General features: G+C 36.4%; 1 protein-coding gene across 1 annotated transcript; it reads left to right on the plus strand.

Moving 5' to 3' along the window:
- The first annotated feature begins 8,990 nt into the window (after positions 1 to 8,990).
- On the plus strand, positions 8,991 to 9,320 carry LOC113312116 (auxin-induced protein 15A-like). Its single transcript, XM_026560875.1, has one exon. It carries the CDS (start codon positions 8,991 to 8,993, stop codon positions 9,318 to 9,320), a length of 330 nt encoding a protein of 109 aa, XP_026416660.1.
- The last annotated feature ends 3,792 nt before the right edge of the window (positions 9,321 to 13,112 follow it).

A 13,112-nucleotide genomic window follows, 5' to 3' on the forward strand; every position in this document is an offset into this window, starting at 1 on the left:
AGTAGTATCGGTATGGATTCACAATCCCAATGAAGTCTTTAAGTCGTTAACCTGGTTTTGGAAGAATAAAACCAAAGGTTAAAGGAGAAAAGACTCTAGCACGCAAACTAGTATCACACGTAAGGTGTGGGGATTAATTTTGCACAATACTAGATGTCTCCTTTATATAGCCTTTCAAATCAGGGTTTTTCCTTAGTTACAAAGAAATCAATATTCACCATTAGATGAAAACCTGATTTAGATTCAAGCTAATATTTCTCAACCGTTAGATCGAAAACTTATCTTGTCATACACAAATGACTGTACGCTTCTAGGTTTGTTAACCGCACCCAAACGTATACATTGTTGGTTCAACAATAGTCTACCCAAAGAGGTTAACCATATGAGCGTTTCATACCAACCATGTTCTTCTTCACCATAACTAGTTCAATTGACTTAAAGGAACTAGTTAATAGAGTTGTTCAATTGCAAGGAAATCTTATGTAACTACACAAGAAACAATTGAAGCAAAGATGATTTGATTCACTCGAATCGGTTCATGAACTTTAATAGCCACGGTTTTCTAATGCACTCCTTAGTATTTTAAGATTAAGTTAAAAATCATCTTTAGATATATAACCTTCTCAAGTTCGCAGACTAGGTTCGCGGAATTAAGAAACCATATAGAGTTTACAAACTCTAGCAGAAATTCTCGGGTTCGAGAACTACGCCGGTTCGCGGACTGGGTTTGCGGACTGGGTTTGCGGACTGGGCTCACGCAAGTAGTTTGTCAACTCCAGCAGAAATTCTCGGGTTTGAGAACTTGGGCAGTTCGCGGACTGAGTTCGCGGACTTGGCACTTGCCATACTTCCGGTTCTCTTGATCAACAAAGTTCGAAAACTTCGGTTCAAGGAATCCATTGGTTATGTAATCTAAACTCTCATTCCAATCATTGAAACATTCTTAGAGGACGTTATATAGTTGTTACACTATTTCTCGTCAAAGCAATTTTCAAAGTGATTGAAACATTCATGACTTTTGTCACTAGGTAAAGATAAACTTGGTCAAAGCGAAAAGCTTACGAACACATATTTCGATATATAGATAGGCGAGGTATACTCGGCTCGAAATACCAAATGTGTATGATCTAGTCTATATATATAGCATACGACTTTTGTCTCAAAGAGTAGGAGATAAAATAGATAGACGTTTGAGTGACAGATAAGTTCAAGTCTCCACATACCTTTTTGTCGAGAAGTTCCACCGGTTCCTTGAGTAGATCTTCTACTTGTATGATGAATCGCCATGAAGTCCTTGAGCTCAACTACACTTACTATCCTAGTCCGAGACTTAGCTATAAGAGACTAGAAATCAAGACTTATAGTTTGGTCACTAACATTGACAAACATGCTTGAGATAGCAACGCATGCGAGTTTGACCGACCATTGCTCTAACATATCCCCCATTATATTTTGTTATATAATTGAAATATCATAGGTTGTGCGTTAAGATCAATCAATTAGAATATGCAACCTTTGGTTGTTGATTTAAATTGATTGACACTTGGATATTGGTCTTTGGTACCATCCAAGTTTATCTCTCTAGTGTTTGATAAAGACTTGCAGATTTCCACTTGCTTGAGTATAGATCAAATCGAGAGATTGAGATATTAACTCTTTGATATACTTTTATCTAGAGTCTGACTGTCTAGTTGATTCTCTAGAAAGTATATTGGATTTAGTCCATACAGATTGCTAATCGAAATATTGGGTAAGGTTCTTAGACCCCCGCTTTTTCATCTGTCATTGATTTTATTCGGGAATGTTTCTTACTGATTATTAGAGAGATATAGAACTACTGTAAATCTGGATACATGATAGTATGCATACCAGTCCACATATTGGGAGAACTGTTATAAGTCTATAGCCGCAGTACATGTATCCAGTAACGCATCGGCGTAGCTATAGTTCGTCAAAGACTTTTTGGTACGCATATCCGGTATCCATACTACAAAAAGTATGTGAACTCGTGAACCGGGAAGTTACGCATACCTATTATGCAAGCCAGAAAAAATCTGTTAGCTTCAAAACCAGAAAGGTAAGCATACCATAAAAGATCTGTAAGTTCCTGACTTGTTTTTTTCTTAAGTGTACACATACGCGATACACATACTATGACAAGAACATTCACGAACAGGTACACTACACGTACTTACCCTGTCGAATAATTTCAGACGCATTATAATTATTTCTATGAGATAATCGAAAGTTGAATAACTCTCTGAGAACATTATACACAGTTCTTCACATTTATGACTCAACAAAAGTCTTAAAGTGTTATATGAAAATGGTAAGCTTATTGTTCAATTGGCTAGTTTTAGCTAACTTTTATGAACCAAACATTATACACAGTTCGATTACTGTTCATCCTAACCAGAGTGTATATTTTGTTATATTAATCTCAAGTCAAGTTTTTCATCTAACAGTGATTATTGATTGCTTGATTCCAAAGCTAACTTAGCTTAAAACTAAAGCAACCTTGACCTTGAAAGTTTATATAAGGAGAACCTCAAACAACTGGGATCTTTAAATCCCTGACACTATTCTTGTGTGTCCTAGTTGTAAACTAGAGTCGTCCTCTCCTTAAAACCCTTTTATAGTTTAGCGACTAAAAAGACTTCACATAAGGATTCGTGAAGCCAGGTCGAACTATGGTTATCTTGATAGTTCGTGTATCCTGATCTTATTTTGATTGTTCAGTATAGCTCAAACAAACAAGATAAATAGAATCACAGATTTCTTCGTCTCACACTTTGTGATTCCACAAGTTTATACTTGTGAGGTGAATAATAATCCAGTTTCCATTCGGGAGTCATAATACCGGATTTTGAGGTTCGCTAGACTTTGTATACTGCAATCGATTTCCTACCGTACCTTGATCTGAAAGGAAATCACATATCGGCTTATCCGTGGGAGGCATATTGGTTTAAAATATTCAATTAAGTTGATGCAACTCTTAGGATGTAAAGAACGTCATCTAAGGGAATCAATTGCGCGGAGTCCTGCTGGGATTCAAGAGGCATAACGAACGCGACTGTTACTGAATTGCTGTGACAGTTTAATTCAGTATCAACTACATTCCAGTCCGAAGTTCTAATAATAGGCTAGAGTCTATAACGAATTAATACAGTTTGGTGTTCAAATATGGACTAGGTTTTGGGGTACTTCTGCACTTGAGGTTTCCTCGTTAACAAACCTTTTGGTGCCTGTGTTATTTCTTTTCCGCATTATATTGTTTATCTTTATAATTGAAATATCACAGGTTCTACGCAATTCAAGTTAAAAAGTACATCACAATTGTTGGACACGATTTGATTGATTCTTGAATATTGATTTTTGGAATCGTCTAAGTACTCTCACGGTGTAATCAGGTTCACAGACTAGTCTCTGTAACATTCTGATTGTGAGAGAAGGAGATATAAGATCTTCATATCTTTCCTAATTGAGATTCATTAAGTTGAACTCTCGGAATTATATCTGAGTTTAGTCCATACAAGTTGACTAAGAAAAAGTTGGTGGTGTATTTAAACAACCCCACGTTTTCAAAACTCTTTTAGTATCAACCAAAGAGTCGCACAAAATCACCATGAAAATCAAAAAGGGATAAAAGTGTTTGAGAGGGTTTTGAGAGTGGAAAAAAGAGTGAAGAGGGAGAAATGGGAAATTCGTGCGTTTTCTATATACTTATGCCCCTGAAACAGATACTTAGTTTTCGTTTTCGTCAAGTCAATGAGTTGACTGAAACAGATATTTACACGGAAACTTTGTGTGTAATGTAGAGAAGGGATAAAACTGACCACAGGGAAGTTGGCTTGTGACCCATATCCCTTCTCTACAAATAGGGGATAGGGAAGGGAAATGAGGTTCCATAATGCCCGACCTCATTAGATTAAAATGTAGATCATACCACCTTAATCAGAAGGAAACCTTTAAAGTGCTCAGATGTGCATTTACTGGTCGCCCCCTCTTTGAGCTTCACATTTTTTGAAAATGGGTTCACAAAAGAGGATGAAATAAACACAAAGAAATTGTTGTACCATTGACTTTCAAGGCTCGAATAGATTTCTTTTAGACGATTATTTCTATCCTCCCAATATCAATTGGCGATTGCAACAGGTATGCGAAATAATGCCTTCAGGATACAATGAAAGCCCTGCAACAGAGAAATTGGATTCAAGGTTTGCACCCCTTGACCCAATCAAGAACACACGAGACAGATTTCTGATGATGTTTTAGATGGAGAGAAAACAAGTTGAATTGATTGATTGAGAATGGGAGAACGCCTTCACTATTTATAGGGATATTCATGCCTGTTAGTAATGCCTTTTCATCACCAATAGATGCTTCCAAAAGCCATCAATGGTGGCTTATGGAAAGAGACCCGTATGTTCAAATTTGAATGGAAATTCCTAGGTTTTCCAAAGTAAAACCGGGAAAAATTCCCCTCCGGACCCCCGGATTGTGGCAAACAATCTTGAAAATAGGAAACACACATGACCTATCTACAAGGTTATTTCTTTAGCACTTATGCCCTAGGCCTCGGTAACTCGCATATGCATTGGACAAATGCATACGAATGCCAAGATATAGGTTTTTTAACTTTTTTTTTTTTGTTTCCTGGACGACATAGAGACAACGTTATTTTTTTCGCTACTATGATCCTTGTTGGTATAATTGATCTACACATACTTTTATTCCTGTCCTATGCCACGACACAGTACTAATTGTGTCCCTTGATTATTTTGCAGTTCCCGGGTACACCTTCAATCATGCGGTAAAAGTACTGATGAGATGTATTATCCTGGGACATGTATGCTTCACAGATTCCACAATATGTGGAGTGTGTGCAAGGGAAGAAACTCAATAATAGAAGAGTACTTTGCAGGCACAAATTTCTGGCATGGAGAACAGGAGAACCCACGAGTGAAGCTTGTTAACTAAATTACAGACATTTCTGGTTGTGGTTAATTGTTGTTTTAAATCTCCATATACTGCGAAGTTAGTATGCTACTTCGGTTGCTTTTGTAAACGGTAGATTAATCGGAAGTTTCAGCATTCGATCTATGGAAGTAACCATATGATCTTTAGGCTCCCTCACCTTGAGCTTCACTCGAACCTATGAAATCAAATTCCTTCAAAAAGGTTCTGTCCATTATAGTCAGTATATGCATAACAGGTACTTGCATATGCACAATACAAATGCATAATTTTATAAGAAAAAGGGAACGCATCTTTTTTCTGGACGACATTGAGGCAACGTCATTTGTTTTCGTGATAATGGCCCATTTTGGTTTGATGAACCTGCAGATGCTTTCCTTTCTTTGAAATCAAATCAAATTCCATATCTGAATCCTTCTGTCCATTAAAACTTATAATCTGCATATGCATAACATGGATAGTACAAATGCATACGATGCTATAAGAGAGACAGGGAACCCCATCGTTTTTCTGGACGAAATCGAGACAACGCTATTTGTTTTCTGGATCATGGTCCATTTTGGTTTGATCAATTTGCAAGTGCTTCTTTTCTACAATGCTTCTAATGAACCCGTGAAATCAAATCAAATTTCATCCAAAAAAGTCTGTCTTTTAAAACTTATGTAACCTTGCGTTCTAAATGCTATAAGAAAAAGGGAACCCCATCCCCATCGTTTTTCTGGACGACATTGAGCCAACGTTATTATTTTGTTGCAATAATGGTACGTACCCTTTGGTTGGATCAATCTGCAGATGCTTCTTCTTTGCAATGCTACGACACAGTACAGTTTATATCCCCTCAATAATTTCTCAATCACCCGGTACATTGAATTAATCATGAGGTAAAAGTACTGACAAGGTTTCCTTTAAGGTGTCTCTGTAAGAGAAGAAATTGAATAACTAAATGTCCAACTGGGAATCAAGAGAACTCAAAAAAATCTGATTCTAATTTAATTTGTTTACGAACTTAAGATTTTTTCTTCTCTTATTTTACTTTGCATTCGTGTCCTGTTTTGGCACCCATGTTTGTTACTGAATGCTACCAGAGCAACCCCATGCATCATTCTCACATAGAGACAACCTACTTTTGTTTATGTGATACTGATCGGTTCTTGGTTTACAATTCTTCTGTCCTATGCTACGACACAGTACAATGTGTGTCCCTCAATAATTTCTCAATCACCCAGTACACTTAATTATGCTGTAAAAGTACAATAGGACATATTTCCCTTTGCGGTTTTCGCAATTTGAGGAGTCCGTGAGGGTAGAAATTGAATTCAAGAGTCCTTAGTAGAAATTGAGTCCGTGGCCTCGACAGTATAAGTTGGATGCTAGAAGTACTCATTCTATTCCATATGTAATCGGCAATATGCTTTGGCGACACAATTTTCATCGCTGTTGATCAGTTACGAATTCAAGAGAAAGGCATCCTTAATTAACAACTTGGGAAGAAAATGAAGAGATAGAGCATGTTGCCTTGGAGCACCAATCATATATTTAATCAACAATCATAAACAAAATGCAGGAATTTTTAAAGTAACTCATAAACTAGATTAATTACCGGTAATCAAAACGACAATTTTGAAGGACTCTAAGCTGTACGTAACTTCAGGTCAATTTCAAGAAAAGGTTGTCTGTACAGGTTGTAATGTGGTTGACAATTAACACCCGATATTAGTCCTCTGTTTAGATATTCACATGACACTTACAAAACGCCCGTTATATGTAACCTCATAAAATTGTATGAGACAATGCATTAAAACCGAATCCCGGATAGAAGGTCCCGTCCATTATAGCTTTTAGCTTTTAAGGAATATTTTGTGTTAGGTGACTTCTCAGCTCAATTTCAAGGAAAATATTGTCTGTCCAGATTGTAATTGGTTGATTCAGTTGACACCATCCAGGTGAGCTACGGCAAAAGATTTTAGTTCTCACCTCTAGGCTTCACATGAAGCTGTGAAATCAGATCCAAAAGCCCCTGACCATTAAAACAACATATGCATAACTGTACAAGTATGAGGAGAACCTCTCTTTTTTTTCTGGACGACATTGAGACAACGTAACTCGCTTATGCCATAATGCTTCGTTCTGGTTTAGTCAATGTGCTACTTCTACAAGTCTAGCTCCTAAGCTATGACACAGTACATTTCATGTCTCTCAATTAATTGTCAGTCACCGGCACACGAATTTAATCATGAGGTACATGTATGATAAGGCTTTGTTTTCTCAAGACGTGTCAGGGTTCCACAATTTGCCGACTGGGTAAGGCAAGAATATGAAACACTTGGGTAGTACGGATATTGGAGAACCCATGATGGAGGTTTCTTGGCTAAATGTCAGACATATCCAGTTAGAGTTCATAAACTTTCCAAATGAATTCGACCCAAAGGCACCGATGTATTTGACGATTAATGTAAAAGCTTAAATATTACTGCTTTATCCGTACAGACAAAAATGCAGTACCGTTTGCCACCCCAAGTTTGAACGTTGAACTTTAAAGAGAAGAAAAACCTTCAAAGACAGAAACTTTAATACCTTGAAAGTTCAACCTACTATCGAACTATATGCAGCCTTTGCGTTCGGCATGCTTATGGCCACGGAAATTATAGCACCTAGGTTTGGCAAGGATTGGTTACATCTAAGAGGAAGTCGGCAGTATTTTGAAGGATGCCGCCAAATTTAAATTTTTACGCTAGTTGCAAATTACTATCCAATTACAAGTACAAGCAAAGTAGCGGTTTGCCTTGCAACTTGCAAGCCACTAACGGCAATTTCCTAGTTGCATCCGATGCACATATGGTATAGATCTAGAAAAACATCAATCACAAAATTAAGCACAAGGAATTCCAGATTATGGCAAGTTGAAGTAAAAAGAAGAAGAATCACCAACTTACTAAGAACTGTTTTAAGGAAAACAAAAATCTAAAGGACAGTGCAAAGGACTCAACTCAAATCTGTACCTTTAGGTGACATATCATATCTAGTCAGTTTGAAGAAAAGTTTGTCTGTCCAGGGTGTAATAGTTGACACCACCCCCATGTGATTGATATACGGCATTAGATATTAGTCCTCTCTTCCGAGCTTCACATGAAACTATGAAATCAAATCGCATTCAATCTAAAAGCTCCTGTCCATAATCACTTTTAACCTACAACTGACTCATTTAATGAAGGAAGGACTAACAACGGACCAATTTGATTAGTCTAAATGAAGGAAGGACCAATTTGAAGGAAGGACTAACTGACTTTTAGGTTAGGCGCCTTACACAATCTAGATATAGGAATATGGTGAAACTTTTCGAAATGACCTGTCTCATACAGAAGTCATGTACAACCAATGGCTAAATGCCATAAAGTGTGTTTCCGTTTCAATGGATTCAACAAGTTTTTTTTTTTTTTTTTGTTCTTTTAACTTCAAACTGTGAAAATTTCAGCTATCATACTCATGCAAGTTCAGTGTGGTTGATCGCCCACCGAAAAATTTCCCTCTGTGGGTCGATCATTTTTGAAGTTTAAAACATACAAGACCATCATGTTCTTCCTTGGCAAAACAATTTTCTTTGTGGTTGATTATGAAAAAGAGAAAATTTACAAAAAAGACTTAAATGCAAGTAGGAAAAAGGATGGATCGAGGAAATAGGCAATGGATGATGACCTTTGTTTCTCCGCGTGATCCGTAGAGAACCCGTACGACAGCATTAGACCCTACATTGCTAAAACAAACAGCAGCATTAATGGTACGTAGAGGGACGAAATTTAACACACACAGAATCCTTACATACTAATCATAATATCTCCTCTATATATATCCAACATATGCATATGCCGGATACATATCCCTCTCACACATTTTACTCGACCCGTCTTAGTCTCATTCTGATCTTTATCCTTCTAATTCAGTATCAATTCTGAGCTCAGAGTTTGAGTAAGGTGTAAGTTAGCATATAGAAACACAAGAGCCAGAAAAAGAGCACAATGGTGATGCTTAAGGTAATGATCGAAAAACTGCTAATTAAAAGGCGCGATGTTTACAAGTACAACAGGTTCATTGAAGACGAGAAAATGAATACCTTGGAGTTACCAGCCGATGTAAAAAAAGGGCAGTTTGCGGTATTTGCAACCGAAGGAAATGAAGCTAAGAGGTTTATCGTTGAACTGGATTGTCTAAATAATCCTGCATTCTTGAAACTGTTAGAGAAAGCTGAACAGGAATTCGGGTTCGAACAAGGTGGAGTCCTTGCGCTGCCTTGTAAACCAGATGAGCTCAAGAGAGTTTTAAGTACTAGAGTTGGTAGAAGAAATTAGTGCTTCCGATGATAATTAATGGTAAATTTTATGTCCATAACTAAGAAATTTGATGCTATTAATTAATTAATTTTACTTGTTTTGCCATTTTATTGTCTTAATTATACTCCAACTAGACTCAAACAAGAACAATTCGAACATGCCAGAGTGCTAGTACTTCTTCCAAAGTTTTATGTATTATTTCACGTATGAGAGGGATAGTAAGCCCTAAGCCGAACAGAAAATGATGGATTCTAAATTTATTTTCCAAAAGTAGCACGTATCATGTTCTCATCAAAATTTGGATAGTAAGGACCAAGTTTAGGACGTCGCCGGAATTTGGTGGTTCGACTACGGCCAGGGTACCTCAAGTCTGAGTACTCAGAGTCTCAATATGTAGAATTGTATTACTTCCAAGAGAAGAATTTAGAATTCCACGTTAGCAAAGTAAGTTACTTAAGGGGAAAAACATCCCACATGAAGAACGTTGATGACTTTAGTAGGAAAGCTAAATTAAAAGAAAATAATATGTGCTCACGGGAAACATATTTCAAAATCTTTATTTAGCGGTTACAGTAACCAGACACGTCTTTCACCGCGAAAAGCCTCGCAAGTTTCAGCTGAGAATCATTCTTGTCTCTCAAATTGTTAGACTTACTTAACAGTATTCTTTGCAATGGTGAAAGAAACGTCCCGAACATGGATTGACAAATTCAAGACCCAAATACACAATATTTCTTCATTTATTGGTCTCACATGCCATCGATGCTGAGCTTATTTTGACGTTGGTTTCGCCCATATTGATATTTCCTCGTCTTTAATTAAAACAGAAATATGATTTTGTTATTTTGTTATGAAATAAAAAAATAAAATAAAGTTAGGAGAAAGTATACCTGAGCTTAGTAGTTGAGAAACATGTCATTTATGGGATGTCTCTGATCATTATACTTCACTGGCCTCAACTAAAATCGTTGATGAAGAAAATTAAATAAAATGGATTTTCAAGTTTGACTTTCTTCCCCGCGTATATACACAGTAGGTATGTACTAAAATGTACTCCATAATACAGAACATAGACATCAAGATTACGACGCACAGTCTGACAGTGACAAGACAAACATAAATAGGCTCTTCCGAGTCTTCTCCAAATAAACCAACTTCCAGCTAGAAGATTTCCGGTTTATCTTTGCAGAGCTTTATCTGGTAGACTAGTGCTCTCTCCTACTTCGTATATTCAAGAAGGCTGTTTATTTTGTTAGAACAGGTGAATAAAAATAAAATTTTCCATCCACTTCCAGTCCAGGGGGTTGCACGCGGAGGCAGCTGGAGGCAAGGGTGTGCATTTGCACACCCGTCCCAGCTCGCTATCAAGCTTAAATTTTTAGAGAAATTGGAGTTGCAAGCACATTTAAGCATACTTGCTACCCCTAAAAATATTTTTCTCCCCCATACAAAGATTTCTAGCTCCGCCCATGAGGCCACCGGCCACCTAGTACTAGTAGAGTAAATAATTAACGCAGCCAAATATTTAGGTACATTCCTTCAAAAGTTTTTTTTAGTGCATTTCATGTAAATGTGATTTTGTATCTAATTGGTTCTTGGAGTTAATTAGTTCTCTTCTTGATGATTTGGGTCGTTTCTGTTAGGAATTTTGAATATTTGGGTAACTGCTTGTAACTGCAAATCAGTTCGGATAACTACAAATATTGCTTAACAATTGTGTCTGTTGACAAAGAGGTATTTCAAATTTGAAATACTTGAACAGGCGTATGGTTTGGATAAAGCAGTTCCAAAAGATTGCAACTGTTCAAGGAAACCATTCAAACTCTATATATAGACGTATGTTCAGACTTTGAAAGACATGAAAAAACGATCATATCTTTCTTCTGGTTGTTGTTTGTGAATTCGTTATCATTCTGCAAGTGATATCCAATAGGGAAGAACTGAACCTGTTTTATCTTGGGAGACAATTTGCTGTAACTCATTGCAGTGGGAATAAGAAAGTGCAAATATTGTCTTAAGAAAAGAGCAATCCTCGACTCAGGCTAATATCAATCTTTCCTTTTAGATTACTTTCTCTCAATCTACAGGTCACTTATTTTCTAACACTTTCTTGGGCTGCAGCTGCTGGAAGGAGGAGAGTCCATGCTAATTTTGCTGGTGATGTACTGAATGTTTGGGAAAACCTTTTCCTGTAATTTAGTTTTTTTCTCGTTCTTTATCTACCTCTGATAGATCTTGTACATTCTCCCTTTCTAATATACTGTCTTTCCATCGAAAAAAAAGAAAGTAACTAGTTTGTGAAATACAAGTGCGTAGCAACGTCCGACAAAAGAAGAAGAAGCTTTTTGCTGTTTTTAATTTTTTTTTCGTAGAATGTGTCGGTTATGGTGTTTGTACTTTGTATCACTTGAGCTGCACAACCTGCCAACCTGTATGAGAAAAGAGTACTTATCCAGTTTTATGAGTACCATGATTTATTGTGAATACATTTGAAAGTTGGACTTGTTGTTATGTCTACAGAGATACTAATCATGAGGAGGGATCCCTTTATATTTTTATTCTCACATTATTTCAAACGTTGGACGTTATTTTTGTGTGGATAAAATTCATACCATAACGAATTTGAAGTTAACATTTTTGGAGTTATGTTCCTTTTACAAAACTCTACGTCCTATTGAAAATGAGTGTAATCCGAGTCGTATAACACTACCATCCACTATTTTGAAAATGAACCGTTGAAAATCAACGGATTTTTAACCATTGAATTTTAGACCGGTAGATTGCGAGGTTTTATACTTCGGAATGAGATCATTTTTGACAGGCATGTAGAACTCGGTAAGAGAAAATATCCCCAAAATATTAGCTTTAAATACGTTATGGTTTAGGTTTTATTCATAAAAATGACGTCCAACATGTGAGATAGTGTGAGAATAAAAGTGTCAAGGGATCCTTTATGGATTGGGTTTGGATGTAGAGTTTTAAATATGGGATTTATGGGTCCATGAGATTTGGTGGAATTACGTTTCCTTCGATATGTTTGGTTGCCCAAATACCTGGAATTACATTTCCCACGGGAATCAGTTTTCCAGCAAATCCTTCATTTGGAGTTCGACCCCTCCCCCCTAAGATTTGTTGGGAAACTTATTAAGGGATTTATGGACCCACTTTTTTTAACTTTAAATCTCATCTATATACAATTTTAAGATTTTGAGGGTAATGCCAAACAGTATGTGGACTTTAAAACAAGATAATTCTATGAATCCTATGAATTTTAAATGAGTTACCAAACACACAGGGGTTTAGATCAATCCCAAAATTTGTAATCCCATGGGATTATGAATCCTCGAAATCGTGAATTCTACAAACAAACGCAACTTAGTGGATTCTTTAGCTAAGTCCGCAAAAACTCAAGGAAATGATTTTAGTTCGTCAAATAAATGGCTTAATTGGATTAGAATTTCAATCCAACAAGACCAGGACAATCTGTAATCCCTTTTTTCTTAAATACATCCTTCATTTGCTATTTAAAAGAATTCTGTCTTGAGGCATACTCAAAATTTTTGAAACATACAAGGTAATGACAAAATAGAGTAACTATGTGGTAAAATCAGTAACCTCTTATCCATCATATTTTTATCATGACAATAATGCCCTTACTTCATTAGAATTAATTAATGATTAATAATTAAAATCTAATATTAATGATTAGTGGTTAATGTTAATGATTATAAAGTGTTAGTTTCAAAGATATTTTCTTTTGAGAGATAGTTTAGGGTTTGTTAAAGAAGAAAAAGAAGAGGAAGAAATTAT

The sequence above is a fragment of the Papaver somniferum genome, chromosome 9 (genome assembly GCF_003573695.1).
Source record: "Papaver somniferum cultivar HN1 chromosome 9, ASM357369v1, whole genome shotgun sequence".
Taxonomy (NCBI): Eukaryota; Viridiplantae; Streptophyta; class Magnoliopsida; order Ranunculales; family Papaveraceae; genus Papaver; species Papaver somniferum.